Raw genomic sequence first — 23,986 nt, forward strand, 5'->3', positions numbered from 1 at the left:
ACTCTGCAATTTTATCTGACTGTTATGAAAAGTTGTATTAGCTCTTTTAACTTCTAGTGTCATACGAAAATAACAACAGACAAAACTAAGGAGAAGGTAAATATTTTATTTGAGTAGGGTTTAAATGCATTAAAACATAAAAACATAATCTTAATGATGTCCATTTTTCTAAATGTGTTTCATAAAATCATCACAAACATTCAGTACAAAAACCTCCCGTTACAACACTATACAAATACAATCATAAGGTATTTTAGGCTACTTTAAAAGTCAACAGGAGTTATTTGCAAATAATGGACAAAACATGTTTGCATTTTGCAATTCCTCATGAACAGAGAAATGGCACTGCAATTTCACATTAGAGAATAGAAGAAAAAAGTGTTAGATTTTTCTGAAAGGTCAACACATACTCAACATCAGAGACTTGGTTTAGAGTCATAAAATCTGTACAGATCATGCATATAAATATGGGAAAAATAGTGCATGTATTTCTAGTAGTATCTAACATATACAATGCCTATCTTATTATCTAAAATCCATAAAACAACTACAAACCACAGAGAAAAACCAGGCATTAAAAGGTAAAGCAATGTTTACAAAATTCTGTGAGATTCTGGCGCTGATGTTTCCAAATATCTTAAACTGTTTTTCATTAGCTGCACAGACTTGTTGTAAGTGTATTATGTACACTAAAACATGGTGTGTGTGTGTGTGTGTGCGTGTGCGTGTGCGTGCGAATTGAGACATATTCAACTAAATTTTCTCAATAGCAACAAATTACAAAACTTAAAAATGAGATCAGCTGTCTATATAATATTTAGTTTTTTTGTGTAGCAGCATTTATTATGTATAAATGGATCTCAGAAAAAACAGGAACTTGAAGAGAATTATCACATACAAAAATATATATATTATTCCACAACCTATTGCTTGTTACAGTTCTGTGATCAGATGCTTAGAGGTTTTAACTGCTACTTTTTGTCTCTTTGTACTTTGTCGTCTTAGTCACTACAGTTCGAGTTCCCTTCTTTGTTTTGGTAACCAGTTGCTCAGAGGACATTTCATGTGTTGAAAAGTCTATACTTGGCATCTTGACATAGAAACCTCCAGTGGCTTCTTCACCAGAGCATGGAAGAGAGGACCTGCTTCCTCTTGGAGAGCCTTCTGGAGTGATCTGAAGGAAGCCAGTAGAATGGGGGCTAAGGGTGACTTTGGGTACTTTAAACCATGTTGTTTCCCCTCTTTCCTCGCTCTTACTTACAGAGACAAATCCAGCTGAAGGTATGGGCGACTCTGAACTCTCCCGTTCTTCCAGCATCTCAGTCCTTGCTTTTGAGGATACTAAAACACTAACCTCTCCTGTTCCCTCATGCCTTCCTGTTGTCTTCTTGACACATGAGAAAGACATGTTGCCTGATTGTGTCTCTTTGACATCCCATGAGGTGGTCTCCTTCCTTAGTTTCAGACTAGTTTCCTCTTTCTCAACTTTGTCTTTTGAGTTTGGTGAGAAAAACTCAATTTTAGGAAGTTTGACCTTTGTAAGCTTTGCTTTGTCATCTTTGTCATCATTGACATTTGGACTTATTTCATCATCAGACTCCCTTAGCGACTTGAGCTTCTCATCTCCAATTCCAAAACTTGATTCATGACAAGAAAGAGCAGTGCTGTCAATTTGTTGATTCACCATGACAAATACAGCTTTTCTTACTTTTGGCATGCTTGGGCCTTCATACTCCATTTCAGAGTGCATGGTTACAGAATTGCCTTTAATCTGAGATGTGAGACTAGCTTCAGGTGAAACTAAAGAAGGCAGAGGTATCCCAAACTTTGGAATTTTGACTTTTGTAGTCTTCGTTTTATCTTCTTCATTGTTAGTGTAAACTTGAACAGTCTCATGGTCAAAGTCAAGTTCTGGAATCTTTGGCGTTATTAGCTTGTTGGGACTTGTCATCTCTACGTCAGGGAGTTTAATTTTAGGCAAATTTAAGTAAGACTCCTGTGCTTGTACACCAACCTTCAAGTTTGCATCTGTTCCTTTAGAAATTTTTGGATCTTCTTTCACAGACTTTGTCACATCACCTTCTGATCTGTATGCTTTAAATTTGGGCATTCCAATATAAAATTTAGATCCTTTAAACTTCTCCCCTTTTTCTTTAACTTTTGGTTCATTAGGACTGAGCTCCATATTTGGGACTTCAGGCTTCTTTTTATTCTTTCTCCCTTCTTTCAATAAACCAAGATCCAACTCTAGTTCACCCTTGGGAGTCGCAATGTCTATTGCAGGTATCCTCATCTTTTTACCTTCTTTAGGCAAACCGGATATCTCTATGCCAGAATCAGTAGTTGGAATGGATACGTCTGCCTTTGGTATCTTAATATCAAGGTCACCTGCTTTGCCATGTGGTAAAGATATATCCATTGTAGGAGTTTTTATATCAGGCATTTTGAATTTCTCTCCTTTGGCTCCAAATTCTATTTCAGTTTTTTCATGTGACATGGACATTTCCACTTTTGGGACATTGATATTTGGCATTCTAAACTTCCTACCTTCCCCACTAAGTTTAAGTTCTACAGGACTAATGTTACCCATTTTACCTTGAGGTAAGGAGATATCTACTTTTGGTAATTTAATTCCAGGGATTGTGCCTTTACATTCCCTGTCACAAGTTTGAACCTCTGGTGCGATAATGTCTTTAGGTTGAATTTTGGGAGGTGATATATCAACTGTTGGCATTTTTATGTCAACATCTGGTATCCTGACCTCGGTCATACTGATGTGTCCACCTCCTCCAGCTTCTGGTTCAGGAAGATCATTTTGTAGAGACATATCCACCACTGGAATTTTTGGTAACTTGATTTTGCTACCTTTACCTTCCACCTCAACATTTTCTATGCCCCCTGATTTTCCATGTGGAAGTGAAATTTGTACTTTAGGGATTTTTATATTTGGAAAATGTACTATACCCCTACTACTTTCAATATTTAAATCAGAAGAGTTTGAGTCCACTGACTCATCAAGTTTAAGTTTAGGCAAGGAAACATCTAAATCAACTTTTGGAACTGATATATCAATAGTTGGCATCTTAGGGATATTTGGGCTGCCCTCATAGCCTCGAATATCTGCTTCAGACAAGTCAACCTGAGCTTTTGGAAGCAATACCTCACATTCTGGAATATTTGAAGTTGGCAGTGATATCTCAATGCCTGGCATTTTGAGCTTTCCTTTGTTTTCGCGTGTCTCCAAGGACATTTCCATTTCTGCATCTTTGATCTTTCCTTTTTTAGGTGCCATTTTAATTGGGGTCTTCTTAACCGTTCCATCCATTTCCATGGATGGCAATTTTCCTTCTATGTCTAAATCTGCAGATGCAAGACTCCCTTGATTTTTTTCTCCACTTTTACATTTTCTGCCAAATTTAGAGAGCAAAATTTGGGGCATTTTTAAAGAAACATCTGGAACTTCAAAACTTGACCCAGAGGATGGCCTTCCACCCTCTGCTTTAAGAAGTTCAATATTTTCTCTGTCACTGTGCTTACCCATTGGGTAAGTAAAGTCCAGGTCAACTTTCGGAGCAGATATGTCTACAGTTGGTATTTTCAGCTTTATGTTTCCGCCTAAAGTCACCTCAGGGTCTCTTATTTTAGTGCCAGTAGCATTGGCATTTGTATCAAAATTATGAGAGATTTTAGGCATTGAGATGTCAATGTCTGGAATATGGAACTTTCTTCCTTTTTTATCTTGTCCTCCAACTTTCAGTCCATGTTCTTTTAGTTTCATCTTGGGGAGAGAGGGATCAACATATTTAGCTCCTTTTACTGCTTGTCCTTCAATATTTACACCTCCTTTTTCTCCTCCTCCTGATAGAGAGATATCTATTGAGGGCATGTGAAACTTTCCACCCTTGACTTCAGGACCTTTAACATCGATTTCACCTGATGATTTCATTTTAGGCAAGGAAAAATCAAATTGTGGCATTTCCAATTTTCCTCCTTTTCCTGCTTGTCCTTCAATGTTTACATCTCCCTTTGCTCCTCCTCCTGGTAGAGAGATATCTATCGAGGGCATGTGAAACTTTCCACCCTTGACTTCAGGACCTTTGACGTCGATTTCACCTGATGATTTCATTTTAGGTAAGGAAACATCAAATTGTGGCATTTCCAATTTTCCTCCTTTTCCTGCTTGTCCTTCAATGTTTACATCTCCTTTTGCTCCTCCTCCTGGTAGAGAGATATCTATCGAGGGCATGTGAAACTTTCCACCCTTGACTTCAGGACCTTTAATGTCGAGTTCACCTGATGATTTCATTTTAGGTAAGGAAACATCAAATTGTGGCATTTCCAATTTTCCTCCTTTTCCTGCTTGTCCTTCAATGTTTACATCTCCTTTTGCTCCTCCTCCTGGTAGAGAGATATCTATCGAGGGCATGTGAAACTTTCCACCCTTGACTTCAGGACCTTTAATGTCGAGTTCACCTGATGATTTCATTTTAGGCAAGGAAACATCACATTTTGGCATTTCCAATTTTCCTCCTTTTCCTGCTTGTCCTTCAATGTTTACATCTCCTTTTGCTCCTCCTCCTGGTAGAGAGATATCTATCGAGGGCATGTGAAACTTTCCACCCTTGACTTCAGGACCTTTAATGTCGAGTTCACCTGATGATTTCATTTTAGGCAAGGAAACATCAGATTTTGGCACTTCAAATTTTCCTCCTTTTCCTCCTTTTCCTGCTTGTCTTTCAATATTTACATCTCCTTTTGCTCCTCCTCCTGGTAGAGAGATATCTATTGTGGGCATGTTAAACTTTCCACCCTTGACTTCAGGACCTTTAACATCGATTTCACCTGATGATTTCATTTTTGGCAAGGAAACATCAAATTTTGGCATTTCAAATTTTCCTCCTTTTCCTGCGTGTCCTTCAATATTCAAATCTCCTTTTGCTCCTCCTCCTGGTAGAGAGATATCTATCGAGGGCATGTGAAACTTTCCACCCTTGACTTCAGGACCTTTAACGTCAATTTCACCTGATGATTTCATTTTAGGCAAGGAAACATCAAATTTTGGCACTTCAAATTTTCCTCCTTTTCCTCCTTTTCCTGCTTGTCCTTCAATGTTTACATCTCTTTTTGCTCCTCCTCCTGGTAGAGCGATATCTATCGAGGGCATGTGAAACTTTCCACCCTTGACTTCAGGACCTTTAACATCGATTTCACCTGATGATTTCATTTTAGGCAAGGAAACATCACATTTTGGGACTTCAAATTTTCCTCCTTTTCCTGCTTGTCCTTCAATACTCAAATCTCCTTTTGCTCCTCCTCCTGGTAGAGAGATATCTATCGAGGGCATGTGAAACTTTCCACTCTTGACTTCAGGACCTTTAACGTCAATTTCACCTGATGATTTCATTTTAGGCAAGGAAACATCAAATTTTGGCACTTCAAATTTTCCTCCTTTTCCTCCTTTTCCTGCTTGTCCTTCAATGTTTACATCTCCTTTTGCTCCTCCTCCTGGTAGAGAGATATCTATCGAGGGCATGTTAAACTTTCCACCCTTGACTTCAGGACCTTTAACATCGATTTCACCTGATGATTTCATTTTAGGCAAGGAAACATCAAATTTTGGCATTTCAAATTTTCCTCCTTTTCCTGCTTGTCCTTCAATATTTACATCTCCTTTTGCTCCTCCTCCTGGTAGAGAGATATCTATCGAGGGCATGTGAAACTTTCCACCCTTGACTTCAGGACCTTTAACATCGATATCACCTGATGATTTCATTTTAGGCAAGGAAACATCAAATTTTGGCATTTCAAATTTTCCTCCTTTTCCTGCTTGTCCTTCAATATTTACATCTCCTTTTGCTCCTCCTCCTGGTAGAGAGATATCTAATGAGGGCATGTGAAACTTTCCACCCTTGACTTCAGGACATTTAACATCGATATCACCTGATGATTTCATTTTAGGCAAGGAAACATCAAATTTTGGCATTTCAAATTTTCCTCCTTTTCCTGCTTGTCCTTCAATATTTACATCTCCTTTTGCTCCTCCTCCTGGTAGAGAGATATCTATTGAGGGCATGTGAAACTTTCCACCCTTGACTTCAGGACCTTTAACATCGATTTCACCAGATGATTTCATTTTAGGCAAGGAAACATCACATTTTTGGACTTCAAATTTTCCTCCTTTTCCTGCTTGTCCTTCAACACTCAAATCTCCTTTTGCTCCTCCTCCTGGTAGAGAGATATCTATCGAGGGCATGTGAAACTTTCCACCCTTGACTTCAGGACCTTTAACGTCAATTTCACCTGATGATTTCATTTTAGGCAAGGAAACATCAAATTTTGGCACTTCAAATTTTCCTCCTTTTCCTCCTTTTCCTGCTTGTCCTTCAATGTTTACATCTCCTTTTGCTCCTCCTCCTGGTAGAGAGATATCTATCGAGGGCATGTTAAACTTTCCACCCTTGACTTCAGGACCTTTAACATCGATTTCACCTGATGATTTCATTTTAGGCAAGGAAACATCAAATTTTGGCATTTCAAATTTTCCTCCTTTTCCTGCTTGTCCTTCAATATTTACATCTCCTTTTGCTCCTCCTCCTGGTAGAGAGATATCTATTGAGGGCATGTGAAACTTTCCACCCTTGACTTCAGGACCTTTAACATCGATTTCACCAGATGATTTCATTTTAGGCAAGGAAACATCACATTTTGGGACTTCAAATTTTCCTCCTTTTCCTGCTTGTCCTTCAATACTCAAATCTCCTTTTGCTCCTCCTCCTGGTAGAGAGATATCTATCGAGGGCATGTGAAACTTTCCACCCTTGACTTCAGGACCTTTAACGTCAATTTCACCTGATGATTTCATTTTAGGCAAGGAAACATCAAATTTTGGCACTTCAAATTTTCCTCCTTTTCCTCCTTTTCCTGCTTGTCCTTCAATGTTTACATCTCCTTTTGCTCCTCCTCCTGGTAGAGAGATATCTATCGAGGGCATGTTAAACTTTCCACCCTTGACTTCAGGACCTTTAACATCGATTTCACCTGATGATTTCATTTTAGGCAAGGAAACATCACATTTTGGGACTTCAAATTTTCCTCCTTTTCCTGCTTGTCCTTCAATATTTACATCTCCTTTTGCTCCTCCTCCTGGTAGAGAGATATCTATCGAGGGCATGTGAAACTTTCCACCCTTGACTTCAGGACCTTTAACATCGATTTCACCTGATGATTTCATTTTAGGCAAGGAAACATCAAATTTTGGCATTTCAAATTTTCCTCCTTTTCCTGCTTGTCCTTCAATATTTACATCTCCTTTTGCTCCTCCTCCTGGTAGAGAGATATCTATCGAGGGCATGTTAAACTTTCCACCCTTGACTTCAGGACCTTTAACGTCGATTTCACCTGATGATTTCATTTTAGGCAAGGAAACATCAAATTTTGGCATTTCAAATTTTCCTCCTTTTCCTGCTTGTCCTTCAATGTTTACATCTCCTTTTGCTCCTCCTCCTGGTAGAGAGATATCTATCGAGGGCATGTGAAACTTTCCACCCTTGACTTCAGGACCTTTAACATCGATTTCACCTGATGATTTCATTTTAGGCAAGGAAACATCAAATTTTGGCATTTCAAATTTTCCTCCTTTTCCTGCTTGTCCTTCAATGTTTACATCTCCTTTTGCTCCTCCTCCTGGTAGAGAGATATCTATCGAGGGCATGTGAAACTTTTCACCCTTGACTTCAGGACCTTTAACATCGATTTCACCTGATGATTTCATTTTAGGCAAGGAAACATCAAATTTTGGCACTTCAAATTTTCCTCCTTTTCCTGCTTGTCCTTCAATATTTACATCTCCTTTTGCTCCTCCTCCTGGTAGAGAGATATCTATCGAGGGCATGTTAAACTTTCTACCCTTGACTTCAGAACCTTTAACATCGATTTCACCTGATGATTTCATTTTAGGCAAGGAAACATCACATTTTGGCACTTCAAATTTTCCTCCTTTTCCTGCTTGTCCTTCAATATTTACATCTCCTTTTGCTCCTCCTCCTGGTAGAGAGATATCTATCGAGGGCATGTGAAACTTTCCACCCTTGACATCAGGACCTTTGACGTCGATTTCACCTGATGATTTCATTTTAGGCAAGGAAACATCAAATTGTGGCATTTCCAATTTTCCTCCTTTTCCTGCTTGTCCTTCAATGTTTACATCTCCTTTTGCTCCTCCTCCTGGTAGAGAGATATCTATTGAGGGCATGTGAAACTTTCCACCCTTGACTTCAGGACCTTTAACATCGATTTCACCAGATGATTTCATTTTAGGCAAGGAAACATCACATTTTGGGACTTCAAATTTTCCTCCTTTTCCTGCTTGTCCTTCAATATTCAAATCTCCTTTTGCTCCTCCTCCTGGTAGAGCGATATCTATCGAGGGCATGTGAAACTTTCCACCCTTGACTTCAGGACCTTTAACATCGATTTCACCTGATGATTTCATTTTAGGCAAGGAAACATCACATTTTGGGACTTCAAATTTTCCTCCTTTTCCTCCTTTTCCTGCTTGTCCTTCAATGTTTACATCTCCTTTTGCTCCTCCTCCTGGTAGAGAGATATCTATCGAGGGCATGTTAAACTTTCCACCCTTGACTTCAGGACCTTTAACATCGATTTCACCTGATGATTTCATTTTAGGCAAGGAAACATCAAATTTTGGCATTTCAAATTTTCCTCCTTTTCCTGCTTGTCCTTCAATATTTACATCTCCTTTTGCTCCTCCTCCTGGTAGAGAGATATCTATCGAGGGCATGTGAAACTTTCCACCCTTGACTTCAGGACCTTTAACATCGATATCACCTGATGATTTCATTTTAGGCAAGGAAACATCAAATTTTGGCATTTCAAATTTTCCTCCTTTTCCTGCTTGTCCTTCAATATTTACATCTCCTTTTGCTCCTCCTCCTGGTAGAGAGATATCTAATGAGGGCATGTGAAACTTTCCACCCTTGACTTCAGGACATTTAACATCGATATCACCTGATGATTTCATTTTAGGCAAGGAAACATCAAATTTTGGCATTTCAAATTTTCCTCCTTTTCCTGCTTGTCCTTCAATATTTACATCTCCTTTTGCTCCTCCTCCTGGTAGAGAGATATCTATTGAGGGCATGTGAAGCTTTCCACCCTTGACTTCAGGACCTTTAACATCGATTTCACCAGATGATTTCATTTTAGGCAAGGAAACATCACATTTTTGGACTTCAAATTTTCCTCCTTTTCCTGCTTGTCCTTCAACACTCAAATCTCCTTTTGCTCCTCCTCCTGGTAGAGAGATATCTATCGAGGGCATGTGAAACTTTCCACCCTTGACTTCAGGACCTTTAACGTCAATTTCACCTGATGATTTCATTTTAGGCAAGGAAACATCAAATTTTGGCACTTCAAATTTTCCTCCTTTTCCTCCTTTTCCTGCTTGTCCTTCAATGTTTACATCTCCTTTTGCTCCTCCTCCTGGTAGAGAGATATCTATCGAGGGCATGTTAAACTTTCCACCCTTGACTTCAGGACCTTTAACATCGATTTCACCTGATGATTTCATTTTAGGCAAGGAAACATCAAATTTTGGCATTTCAAATTTTCCTCCTTTTCCTGCTTGTCCTTCAATATTTACATCTCCTTTTGCTCCTCCTCCTGGTAGAGAGATATCTATTGAGGGCATGTGAAACTTTCCACCCTTGACTTCAGGACCTTTAACATCGATTTCACCAGATGATTTCATTTTAGGCAAGGAAACATCACATTTTGGGACTTCAAATTTTCCTCCTTTTCCTGCTTGTCCTTCAATACTCAAATCTCCTTTTGCTCCTCCTCCTGGTAGAGAGATATCTATCGAGGGCATGTGAAACTTTCCACCCTTGACTTCAGGACCTTTAACGTCAATTTCACCTGATGATTTCATTTTAGGCAAGGAAACATCAAATTTTGGCACTTCAAATTTTCCTCCTTTTCCTCCTTTTCCTGCTTGTCCTTCAATGTTTACATCTCCTTTTGCTCCTCCTCCTGGTAGAGAGATATCTATCGAGGGCATGTTAAACTTTCCACCCTTGACTTCAGGACCTTTAACATCGATTTCACCTGATGATTTCATTTTAGGCAAGGAAACATCACATTTTGGGACTTCAAATTTTCCTCCTTTTCCTGCTTGTCCTTCAATATTTACATCTCCTTTTGCTCCTCCTCCTGGTAGAGAGATATCTATCGAGGGCATGTGAAACTTTCCACCCTTGACTTCAGGACCTTTAACATCGATTTCACCTGATGATTTCATTTTAGGCAAGGAAACATCAAATTTTGGCATTTCAAATTTTCCTCCTTTTCCTGCTTGTCCTTCAATATTTACATCTCCTTTTGCTCCTCCTCCTGGTAGAGAGATATCTATCGAGGGCATGTTAAACTTTCCACCCTTGACTTCAGGACCTTTAACGTCGATTTCACCTGATGATTTCATTTTAGGCAAGGAAACATCAAATTTTGGCATTTCAAATTTTCCTCCTTTTCCTGCTTGTCCTTCAATGTTTACATCTCCTTTTGCTCCTCCTCCTGGTAGAGAGATATCTATCGAGGGCATGTGAAACTTTCCACCCTTGACTTCAGGACCTTTAACATCGATTTCACCTGATGATTTCATTTTAGGCAAGGAAACATCAAATTTTGGCATTTCAAATTTTCCTCCTTTTCCTGCTTGTCCTTCAATGTTTACATCTCCTTTTGCTCCTCCTCCTGGTAGAGAGATATCTATCGAGGGCATGTGAAACTTTTCACCCTTGACTTCAGGACCTTTAACATCGATTTCACCTGATGATATCATTTTAGGCAAGGAAACATCAAATTTTGGCACTTCAAATTTTCCTCCTTTTCCTGCTTGTCCTTCAATATTTACATCTCCTTTTGCTCCTCCTCCTGGTAGAGAGATATCTATCGAGGGCATGTTAAACTTTCTACCCTTGACTTCAGAACCTTTAACATCGATTTCACCTGATGATTTCATTTTAGGCAAGGAAACATCACATTTTGGCACTTCAAATTTTCCTCCTTTTCCTGCTTGTCCTTCAATATTTACATCTCCTTTTGCTCCTCCTCCTGGTAGAGAGATATCTATCGAGGGCATGTGAAACTTTCCACCCTTGACATCAGGACCTTTGACGTCGATTTCACCTGATGATTTCATTTTAGGCAAGGAAACATCAAATTGTGGCATTTCCAATTTTCCTCCTTTTCCTGCTTGTCCTTCAATGTTTACATCTCCTTTTGCTCCTCCTCCTGGTAGAGAGATATCTATTGAGGGCATGTGAAACTTTCCACCCTTGACTTCAGGACCTTTAACATCGATTTCACCAGATGATTTCATTTTAGGCAAGGAAACATCACATTTTGGGACTTCAAATTTTCCTCCTTTTCCTGCTTGTCCTTCAATATTCAAATCTCCTTTTGCTCCTCCTCCTGGTAGAGAGATATCTATCGAGGGCATGTGAAACTTTCCACCCTTGACTTCAGGACCTTTAACGTCAATTTCACCTGATGATTTCATTTTAGGCAAGGAAACATCAAATTTTGGCACTTCAAATTTTCCTCCTTTTCCTCCTTTTCCTGCTTGTCCTTCAATGTTTACATCTCCTTTTGCTCCTCCTCCTGGTAGAGAGATATCTATCGAGGGCATGTTAAACTTTCCACCCTTGACTTCAGGACCTTTAACATCGATTTCACCTGATGATTTCATTTTAGGCAAGGAAACATCAAATTTTGGCATTTCAAATTTTCCTCCTTTTCCTGCTTGTCCTTCAATATTTACATCTCCTTTTGCTCCTCCTCCTGGTAGGGAGATATCTATTGAGGGCATGTGAAACTTTCCACCCTTGACTTCAGGACCTTTAACATCGATTTCACCAGATGATTTCATTTTAGGCAAGGAAACATCACATTTTGGGACTTCAAATTTTCCTCCTTTTCCTGCTTGTCCTTCAATATTTACATCTCCTTTTGCTCCTCCTCCTGGTAGAGAGATATCTATCGAGGGCATGTGAAACTTTCCACCCTTGACTTCAGGACCTTTAACATCGATTTCACCTGATGATTTCATTTTAGGCAAGGAAACATCAAATTTTGGCATTTCAAATTTTCCTCCTTTTCCTGCTTGTCCTTCAATATTTACATCTCGTTTTGCTCCTCCTCCTGGTAGAGAGATATCTATCGAGGGTATGTGAAACTTTCCACCCTTGACTTCAGAACCTTTAACATCGATTTCACCTGATGATTTCATTTTAGGCAAGGAAACATCAAATTGTGGCATTTCCAATTTTCCTCCTTTTCCTGCTTGTCCTTCAATGTTTACATCTCCTTTTGCTCCTCCTCCTGGTAGAGAGATATCTATCGAGGGAATGTGAAACTTTTCACCCTTGACTTCAGGACCTTTAACATCGATTTCACCAGATGATTTCATTTTAGGTAAGGAAACATCAAATTGTGGCATTTCCAATTTTCCTCCTTTTCCTGCTTGTCCTTCAATGTTTACATCTCCTTTTGCTCCTCCTCCTGGTAGAGAGATATCTATTGAGGGCATGTGAAACTTTCCACCCTTGACTTCAGGACCTTTAATATCGAGTTCACCTGATGATTTCATTTTAGGCAAGGAAACATCACATTTTGGCACTTCAAATTTTCCTCCTTTTCCTCCTTTTCCTGCTTTTCCTCCAATATTTACATCTCCTTTTGCTCCTCCTCCTGGTAGAGAGATATCTATTGAGGGCATGTTAAACTTTCCACCCTTGACTTCAGGACCTTTAAGATCGATTTCACCTGATGATTTCATTTTTGGCAAGGAAACATCAAATTTTGTTTTTTCAAAATGTCCTCCTTTTCCTGCTTGTCCTTCAATATTCAAATCTCCTTTTGCTCCTCCTCCTGGTAGAGAGATATCTATCGAGGGCATGTGAAACTTTCCACCCTTGACTTCAGGACCTTTAATGTCGAGTTCACCTGATGATTTCATTTTATGCAAGGAAAAATCAAATTGTGGCATTTCCAATTTTCCTCCTTTTCCTGCTTGTCCTTCAATATTTACATCTCCTTTTGCTCCTCCTCCTGGTAGAGAGATATCTATCGAGGGCATGTTAAACTTTCCACCCTTGACTTCAGGACCTTTAACATCGATTTCACCTGATGATTTCATTTTAGGCAAGGAAACATCAAATTTTGGCATTTCAAATTTTCCTCCTTTTCCTGCTTGTCCTTCAATATTTACATCTCCTTTTGCTCCTCCTCCTGGTAGAGAGATATCTTTTGAGGGCATGTGAAACTTTCCACCCTTGACTTCAGGACCTTTAACATCGATTTCACCTGATGATTTCATTTTAGGCAAGGAAACATCAAATTTTGGCATTTCAAATTTTCCTCCTTTTCCTGCTTGTCCTTCAATATTTAAATCTCCTTTTGCTCCTCCTCCTGGTAGAGAAATATCTATTGAGGGCATGTTAAACTTTCCACCCTTGACTTCAGGACCTTTAAAATCGATTTCACCTGATGATTTCATTTTAGGCAAGGAAACATCAAATTTTGGCATTTCAAATTTTCCTCCTTTTCCTGCTTGTCCTTCAATATTTACATCTCCTTTTGCTCCACCTCCTGGTAGAGGGATATCTATTGAGGTCATGTTAAACTTTCCACCCTTGACTTCAGGACCTTTAACATCGATTTCACCTGATGATTTCATTTTAGGCAAGGAAACATCATATTTTGGCACTTCAAATTTTCCTCCTTTTCCTGCTTGTCCTTCAATATTTACATCTCCTTTTGCTCCTCCTCCTGGTAGAGAGATATCTATCGAGGGCATGTGAAACTTTCCACCCTTGACTTCAGGACCTTTAACGTCAATTTCACCTGATGGTTTCATTTTAGGCAAGGAAACATCATATTTTGGCATTTCAAATTTTCCTCCTTTTCCTCCTTGTCCTTCAATATTCAAATCTCCTTTTGCTCCTCCTCCTGGTAGAGAGATATCTATCGAGGGCATGTGAAACTTTCCACCCTTGACTTCAGAACCTTTAACATCGATTTCACCTGATGATTTCATTTTAGGCAAGGAAACATCAAATTTTGGCATTTCAAATTTTCCTCCTTTTCCTGCTTTTCCTTCAATATGTAGTCTACTTTCTAGTGTTCCTTTTGGTAGTAAAGTGTCAACCTTTGTACCACCTTTGATTCTAGGTGTCTCAACATAAATTTTACCTTCTTCCAAAGTTTCCTTTGGTATCAACACTTCTAATGAAGAAAGCTTAATATCAGCTTCTGAAGTTTCTATATTTGGGACTGCAATATCAAGTTTGGATAGAGAAAATGATCCATCCACGTCATCTCCAAATTTTTGTTTTGTCTCAAGGTTTAGCTTTATTGTAGTGTCTACTTTGGCCATGCTTATATTTCTTTCTTTTAAATTTATATCTGGAATTGTAATATCTTTGAACTCAGCTCCTCCTAGATCCAAATCCACGTTTCCTGCTTTGATGTCACCCATGGCCGTTTTTAACTTATTTTCAGATGTATCCAATATCTTTCTTGTCTCACCATCAATTTCATCTGAATGAAAGGAAAGCCTTACCTTTGGCAGTTTAATCTTTGGCATTGCTCTCTTTGTATCAGACAAATCTAAATTAGACAGTTTTGCCTCAGGACTTTGTGTCTTTCCTTTAACACTAATGTCAGGATTAGAGACCTTGACTTCAACTTTGCCCTGAAGCATACTAAGATTTGATTCTGTTGATGGAGGTTTTAGTTTGGCCACTGGTCCTTTTACATCAAAGTTGTCATTAGAAGACTGTGCATCCCATTTTGTCATTTTAATTTTGGGTAAATTAATTCCAAATTTTGCACCTTTCGCTTTGGCCTTTAGGTTTGCTCCAGAGGCCTCTACATGACCTTCGTGTGTTGAAACATCACCTACAGCAGCATCCATTTCTTTCATCTTGGGAAATCTGATCTTCCTCTTCTTCTTAGCACCAGTGGTCAACCCTTCCAGCTGCCCTGATCCATCTGCAGTTGCCTTTACACCTTTTCTCATCTTGAACTTTGGGAAAACAATCTCAACATCAACAGGACTGAGCTCTGAATCGCCAGGTGAACCTTCGATGTCCAGCTCTCCTCTTGTTTTTTTGTTCTCTTTCAGTCTTTTTAATCCAAATCGCCCTCCTCTCTTTTTCTTGGCTTTAAACGGTTTCACACTTTTGACACTCTGCAAGACAAAGGTAATCATTCCTTCTAGTGTTATGATTACTTGAGCTAAAGGAATGCAAGTTATGAAAGATAGGTGCAGAATGGTCAAAATAATAATATTTTATAGCAATGTATCAGAATGTACCATTCTTTGCATCTTGGCCTTAGGACTTCTGAGCTCAAGATTCTGTGCACCCGAACGTAAGCTGACATCACTTTCTGGCACAGTCCTCTTCAAAAAGAAGGATACTTTGTAGGGTTCTGCACACTGGAGAATTTTGAATGCGTCCTCATATTTTACATTATCAAAATACACTCTGGCGCTTAGCAGTTGATCACCTGCAATAACACACCACAAAAATTAAAGAGCTGACACTAGTAATTCATGACACATCATATCAGGAAACAGAAAGACTTGAAAACACATTTAGTATAAAGGTGTTTATTACAGTAAATGAGATTAAGTTTGTCTCCTGTTTGTCTTCTGAACGACATGGGCCTATGGAGTCTTTATAATGTATTTGACATCATACTTTTTGTAATGTAAAACATAGTCCCTTGATACCTTTCTGTAAGCTGAGGTGCTTGGCTGCGGGGGAGTCTTTCAAGACGTCTTTGATGAAGATGCCTCGCTCCCCTCCACCCACCACACTATAACCACTTGCCCCAACCTCTGCCTGTGTTTCAACAACCACTTCCACAAGTTCTGACAAACGGTTTTCCTTCTCTACCTGTTATAAAGACACGTATTCATAAAATAAATGCATTTAACGGCGGTAAAGGTGGAAAAACGTCTATTTAAACCATTTAAACTGCAAGACATTCAATACGTTGGACAAAATTTTTAAATCAAGTTAATGTATTTTAAAACTGGACTGTGATCAAAATAGTCGCCACACCTTTTTATAATCCTTTGATGGAAACGGGTGACTGAAACCGTTATTGAGTGCACACATGCAACCATGTACTGTAGGAAATACTGAATAAGGGTGTAGGGGTGATTTCCGACACAGCACTGGTCTTAGCCTAACACCCAGATTGTTGTCAGAGATCAATTTTTATATCGGCAATAACAGTGCTTTTTCAAAAGAGGCTCTTAAAACATCCAGATTGTGGGAGATTACCTCACTATTACTGTCCTTCTTTGAGTTTTCCTCCATGTCGATGACCGTGGAGCTGGTTTCTCTAAGATGGCTTCTCTTCTCACTCAAAACCCGTTTTAGTTCAGCATGGAGCTTTTCCTTCTGAATCTTGCAAAACATTTTTAAGATAAGGAATTTAAAGGTCTGTGGTTAGGTGAATGAAGGCAACTCAACTTTCCATACTGTACCACAGTATGAGATCACAACGATCTATGTTTCTGTAATGTTTTTAGTATTTTAGCTCATGTATTGTTTGAAATTCAATTGCATGCTCACAATTCTCTCTGGACTGTCCTGTTCTTCTGCAGAGATGTTGTGGTGTTGAGTCAGATGAGGTCCGAAGGGAGGCCTTTCTGAGGGGGGAGATCGCCTTTTGCTTTTTACCTATTCATAAAGGGACAAACAACGATGAATTGGATGCAAAACCATGTCCTGTTGTTTTAGAGGTGTGTTTTTGTGGTTTGGACAGGTATCTACCTACAGGTGAATCTGTGGCTTCTGGATTTCCATGACTATCCTCTCTGTCGGAGTCTGAAAATAAAAGAGGTTTGCAAGATCAGACTCAGGAGCATTCCTAGACTTGTAAGACTAAAATCACTGCGTTCAAATATTTAATTTATGCATGCAGTACGGTGCCATAGTGTTCTAAATATATGCCATAGTATATCGTTATAATGAAAACAAACTGTTAATATTACATTGCATTGTATTATTCATATTTCTATTTTTCATATAAAATAGCATGAAGGTTTTGTCTTCATTGTTAGTTTTTTCTACATTTTTGCAGTCAAACCACACAATTTTGTATTATAGTCTATAATCTACCCAAACAGATACAATATAGAAGATACAATATAATTTATTTTATTTATTAATGACTGCAGATGTGCATACTTTGTTTTTATTGTTTTCGATTATTTTTCTTTGCAGTTTAAAGAATTTTAGAAGGACTGTTATGTGACTGTTATGTGTATCATCAACACAAACAGCTCAGTCTTTTTATCATTATAGTATAATTTTTAAAAGCTGTGTGTCCTTGATATTTCTAGTATACCGTAAGTATTATTATATTACATTAGGGCTTAATTAAATATATATTTATCAAGTAACATCCCTTATAGTATGATATAATCTTCACATGTATCCAGCATTGGCACACACCAGCCTCATTGCATGTGATTTTTATCTATACTAGTTACTAGCAGGTTACTAGGCCTACAAACGGTGTCCTCTCTCAATCTGCATGTTTCTCATTCTTCATGCAGTGGTGGTGTCTGGTATCTGTGCCTGTCGTAACATAACGCATAACCAGCATGGAAATGTGTACCAGCGTGCAGTACACATGAGCTCTAATGGGCTCAAACACCTACGCCGAATAACTTGTTACACAAGACAGACGCATAACACAGAGCTAGCAGGTTTCCTCTTATCATGCTGTGCCTACAGATTTTCTTTTTTCAGGCACATCTCATAAAAACCTGGGCACCGATCCGTCACAGATCTTGAGTGAAAGTGTATTAAGCGTATAGTGACAGAGGTGCATTCTATTGCTCAGAGCTTGCTCTTTTATAGCCAACCAGACCTTTTGTCTCAAATATGCCTCCGGTGTTTAGTCCTAAAATCCCTGACAGGCTTTCTAAAATCATTGTCTTATACTAACAAAGATTAGATCAGTTCCTTTGGTATTGGAAAATCAATGTTGCTCACTCGCAGCAATACATTCCCTTAATGCAACCGCAAGTCTAACAGGGAAAAGTGGACATTATGGAAATGTATAAGTGCCTTTATGTATTCATATATATGTGTTTGTACTCTACAGATGCTGTGTGTCCAGAGGAGGGAGCAGAGAGCTGATCTTTATATAAACACATGCTGCCCTGACCTACATCTGCTTCTGTAACAACTGCACTATCAACACCAGAGCTGCTATAGAGGTCACAGACAAGCCAGACTTCAGGTGAAGACTGCATCTGTATTAGTTACTGATATCTGATTTACCTGTCTTTTCGAAGTGGTTTAACAAGCATCCAATAAATGTCAAGTGTACATGGAAACTCATTCAATACTATTCATTAAGTTGGTTGAAAACAACAAAAGGTACAGGAGTTTAATACAGTAAAGACAGACAATTATTTAAAAATAATTACAGCATAATATGAAAAATAGTATTAAAGAATGGAGAATACGTGTATGTATGTTGGTATGTCTAAACATTGACTAGTAGTGTATGAACAGTCATAGACAGACCTTTTGAAATGCAATACAAATTGAATTATCCTCACATTCAAACCAAACACGTCAACCTGCACTGTTCAATTTCATGCCATCGAACACACGAGCCGGTCATTTACGGGGACAGTGGAGGATAGAGACGTTATTCTATTGTGGTTGATTCGATATAGTCACAAGATCATTTGCTATGTGAATAGTCACTTGGCAACTATGACAGCTATACCGTTACTCGCATGTGTATCGGTTCATTATGGAAGAATGACACCGGAAGAAAAAGTCAGAAGAAAAGTCCAGAAGAAACAAACTTTGAAGAATGGATGAATGCTGTGATGCTTAACGGATATAGCCTGACAGATTTCTGACATTGCTCAGGTCTTCAGAAAGAGAACTCCCTTAAACTATGGGTTCAAAAATTTCATGGACATAAGATTATAAATGATAAAAAGGCATTGGTATGTCTAATAGAATATTTTTTCAATTATGTATAAGTGTATCAGCATTGAGAGAATGTTGGTTCAGCACGTAGGTCTAGCCTCAGAGGAGAGTGTCCGGAGGGTGTGTGAGGTCAAGGAGGAAATGCCTCCCTTTAAACAGGAAACTGGAATATTTTCTAGGATAATGTAAACACCAAACATCAATTCTGAGAGAAAACCAAGACAGGCCATCAGAATGATGTCACATTAGGAAGACATGATGAAATATGGATATAAATATATATCTGATAAATAAATAAACAAAATATATATATACACTTACTAGGCCATTATTGCCATTTCTAATATGGTTGTGGTTACTGTATTGTATTAAATGCAGTTGTAATATTTATTCATCGTGATTAATCGAATCCAGAATAAAAGTATTTGTTTACATTATATGTATGTCTGTGTACTGTGCATATTCATTTTGTATTTATAAACAAACATACTGTATATATCACCAATGTCGCAAATATCTCCCTTTGTGTCTCAGAAGAAATTTCAACATCACAAACTGAGCCGATTTGCCAAGTCTCCGATCAAAGGTTATAATTTTTGAAGATTTTAATATGAACATTTCTCATCAAATTTACCCAAAATCCAGTTTATTTTACCCATACAACATACATTCAATTTACAGCCTATAATGTATTGAGCAATTTTTCCACTGGGCTGACATATTATTAGTAAACTGATGGTTTCTCTTCTTCCTAAAAGAATCTTACTGGCGTGCAGAACTGAACCTATTTAAAAAATTTTACTGGCATCGCAACCTATCTTTAGCTGCATCAACAAGTCCACATACCCTGGCCCACTCCTCCTGCGATGGGTGTCCCATCTCACTCTTTAAACGTGGCAGGAATGCCACTAGTATCACACACATACATTATTCCCATACTTGTGCTAGGAGGAGCGAACTCGGGGATATCCATTTCAATCAAGAACATGAAATACTCACTTTTTTCAATCAAGAACATGAAATACTCAGAGTTTTTCTAAACATATCAAACATGATATGACGCAAACTCCTGAGAATTTAGCACTGGTTAAAGTGCAGCATAAACCATGCGTTCAAAATCTATTCAACAGTGTTCAATTTATTCAAGTCATTGAATAAATAATTCATTCATGAATAATCAAAAACATGTAGAGAATTACTTGACTGTAGAATCGGCTGTTTTGCTTCTGGTCCCATACCATACGGGTCTTGTTTTTAAATGTTGAAATTATCACATGGTGCTATCTCAACTATGGCATTTCTGGCCCTGGACACACAGCAGAGTGAAACTCTGATCTTGTGACCCGACTGCAGCTGTTGCAACTGTGTTAAAGTAATACAAGGCTCAGCACACACACACACACACACACACTCCCATGCACTTTCACATTTCAGTGTGCGTGACAATAGTAATGTGCGTGAGAACATTAAGATGCTCATAAAACAATTATTTAATATATCAGCATTAATATATCATATGAGTTTCATCTAACTAACTTTTTAAGTTTGAACTTTTTAAGTTGAATCATGTAAATGTTTAAAAATGTTGGCAAGTGATATAAGTTGCTGTAACTTACATAAGCATATATTTCTTCATCACTTCAACTTCCAACTTTTCATAAGATGCAGCAACTTATAACTCGGCAACATTGAAACGTACAATTGACTTGTAAAGCCAACAATTTAAGGCAGCAAAAAGAAATATAATGTATGAACGTGTCAAATACTGTACAGAAGTTGCTTTTTATTTAAGAAATACTTGATTTGATCAAGTACTTGAATTATAATGAATGCGCTGCACCATTTATCAACTACTTATCACCTAAAGTGAAAGTCAAGTAACATTCACGTGCTGTATTTAATTCTTCTGTTTACAGAAAGCTACTGTTTATTATTCTCTTAAGAACCCTTTAAATGTGCTCTGCCGAAAGCATACACAGATGTGATCAAATGTGCATGTCAGATTCTAATATCTTCATGAGCAATGTTAAACAGAACATGCTGAGAAAACACATTCAGTCTATTACTTACCTTTATTTATTGTTTCCCTGTTCAGTTAGCAGTCTCTGCCAGTTATTCCCTCAGTGACAAACTCTCCCCCACTCAAAGCCAGTTTATTTTCTGACTGACAGGAGAATTTGCAGTAGTATTATGGGTTCTGTCAGGGGAGGCGTTCAGCACACCATTGGATAAAACCACTGGCATGCACATGTCCCGTATACAGAGACTGAGAGAGTGGGCAGGGGAGGGCAGGAGAGGTGAGAGGTCTAATTTGCAGTATCGACAAACAAACACAAAAAACAGAACGAAGCTGTTGTGTGACGGGTTCTGTAGGGCGTGCTAAACTCGACACTAACTGAAAACATCTCAGAACCTGGAAAAGTTGTTTGAAAATATTTTGGCACCAAAGCCAAAGACACAACAGAAAGTTATGCTTTTATTTTTAGGCTAAATTATAGCTTAAAATTTTGGGGGGTCTTGCAGCTGTTGTCTCGGGCTTCACACCCAAGTGTTCTAGCTGAGGATAGTGCTGGCACCAGTGTTTTTCTGTCCAGTCGCAGTGAGGTACGTTCAGTCTCTATTTATTTTGGAGGGGGGGTAAATCGCCCATCTTGAAGCTAAGCTGGGGTGCTGCCCAATTTACTGAACAAAAGATTCATTAGCTTTACTGCGGGATATCTAGTTGCATCGACTGGGTCAAAATACTTGAAGCTTCCAGTTAGCTACTCACAGGTGTCAAAGGTTAAAGCGTTCACATTGTTTTGATTCTGTTGTAATTTTACATAAAAGTTGAGTTTGGACAAGCATAAAGGCTTAAATAAAACATAGAGGTGTGAATGAAGTACGGCAACTTCCTTGGCACAAAGTGAGGTGTCGAGTTTGTTAAATAACACATCTATCAGCAGAATAGCCTAAATCTGAAGCATGAAGATGGACGAAGATGTCATGTGAAAGTGATCTATTAAAATATCGACATGTGATAACATGACATCAACGAAGCAAACACCATACAGCATGCATAACATCAATAATTCTATAGAAATATACAGTAAGTGCCTTAAAGACAACATGATTTAATATTTTTTATTTGCTGTCATGACATCAAATAAAATGAATCATTTATTAAATGCCATTTTATTAAATGAATAATAATAATAATCATATTATTACTTCATTAATAATCAATTTAACACTAACAACGTTACAAATTAATACAAAATATATACTTATTTATAATAATAATAGTTATTATTACAATAAAATAACAAGTATTTGTGTTCACTTTTTTAAATAATTAAACACTGCATTGTTAAAGTTGACATGCTGTTTTATTGATTAAATCAATTGTCAAACCTACATTTATGAAGGGTGAAATCATGAAATGAATTGATGAAATCATGAAATAATGAGAGCAATAAGGTTTTCCTTCGACAGCAACAATATAAAGAATTATCTAAATTATATAAGTCTTTGACATGGATTGATGCACAGAGATCCTGTTAAGCATCACACAATTACAGAAATCCCTTTTTTGAAATCCAACACAAGCAAAAACAGATTTCACATACTTCCCAGTATTTCATATACTTCCACACATAAACTTTCTTAAATATGCACATGTGACCTTAACAATGCTCATAAACTTCTCTCACAACCTTGAACTTTCACCCTGAATCATTTATAGCAGACACCCCTGACAGCCAGAATGGCTTTGATTTAGCAAAAGAACTTCTGGTCTAAATACAAAGGTAGGCATCACAATCCAGCATTAAATAAGTGTAAATATGCATTAAATGTCAGCAAACCCACCTGCATTGGAAGAGGATGTCCAGTTGACACGGAAAATCCCTCGCAGACACTCACACATGGCAGAGGACGTGAAGTCGAGCGCTTATACTGAACATGCATTACATACAGGGATTTCACAGGTGAGATGTTGGGCTAGGTCTCTTCCTAAATAATGCGAGCGGTACGGTTTCAGCTAGCATGAAGGAAAGAAGATCACTGTCAGAGGAAAAGATACATGAGGTCAAAGCGATAGAGACCAGGTTTCTTTTTTGGTGGGGAGGGGGTGTTCTGTGGTGAATGAGAGTATGGGGTCATGGGTGGAGAAAAAGTGATGGACAGGGCAACAACAGGGAGACGGGACAGAATGTTGAATTAGGCAGCGTTGAGAGTCAGCAGTTTACGGTCCCTGACTAAACCTCCTGTCTTTTGTTCACCAGCGCTGTGGCTTTAGTTCTGGCCCAGTAAGGACTTGTTTGGAGGCTTAGTGACAAATAGACATCTACGCCTCCGTCAGACAGAGCTCAACCGCATGCACAATATATTTAAAAGAGAAACACATTCCCTAACTCACAAACAGATACAAACAGGCATCAGACACTTGTGTAACTGTGTGTAAATACTCACATTTGTCAAAAATATACAGTATACAGCTCTGGAAAAAATCCACTCTGATTTTGCCCTGGGGTTCATTTGTTGAATTTCCACAGAATCAAACCTCAGAGTGACGTAAAGTCATTCAACAGTAATTTAAAAAAGACTGAAAGAATACAAAGACGCGTGGGATCAGGGTTATTCCAATAATTATTTGTGTTCTTAACTCATCCTTAATACGTGTAAAGATATGAATATTGTGTTCTGGGGTGTATTTTCCTTACAGTGTTTGAAGACTGATATATTTACATAGGCCTTAGTTAAGTTAGGACATTTAAGTCGTTTTTTTAAACATGCCTTACACAATACATTTTTAAACAAAACAACGGCACTGATGTATTTTAAGATACGTCAGTGCAAACTTTAACATCTATTTTAGTCTAGGACTAGTCTTAATAAGGCTTTTCTGGAAAAAACGTGGCACCCATTCACTTTTACTATATGGA

The 23,986-nt window shown here is 38.2% G+C and overlaps 1 protein-coding gene across 6 annotated transcripts; it reads right to left on the reverse strand.

The window, feature by feature from the left end:
* Positions 1–93: 93 nt before the first annotated feature.
* On the reverse strand, positions 94–23,157 carry prx (periaxin). 6 transcript variants are annotated; one of them, XM_079465217.1, is made up of 8 exons: positions 22,911–23,157; positions 16,876–16,925; positions 16,671–16,778; positions 16,377–16,502; positions 15,818–15,983; positions 15,398–15,591; positions 14,104–15,271; positions 94–13,383 (listed from the first exon to the last, which is right to left on the reverse strand). In XM_079465217.1, the coding sequence occupies exons 1-8, from the start codon at positions 22,966–22,968 to the stop codon at positions 965–967; spliced, it is 14,289 nt and encodes a 4,762-aa protein (XP_079321343.1). In that variant the 5' UTR covers positions 22,969–23,157; the 3' UTR covers positions 94–964. The 6 variants fall into 6 exon arrangements, with proteins under 6 accessions (XP_079321343.1, XP_079321342.1, XP_079321339.1 ...); XM_079465216.1 differs by having other exon boundaries at positions 94–8,667; positions 9,028–15,271; positions 22,911–23,132; XM_079465213.1 differs by having other exon boundaries at positions 94–15,271; positions 16,377–16,496; positions 22,911–23,132.
* Positions 23,158–23,986: the final 829 nt, after the last annotated feature.

This window comes from Barbatula barbatula, assembly GCF_947034865.1.
Source record: "Barbatula barbatula genome assembly, chromosome: 10".
Lineage (NCBI taxonomy): Eukaryota > Metazoa > Chordata > Actinopteri > Cypriniformes > Nemacheilidae > Barbatula > Barbatula barbatula.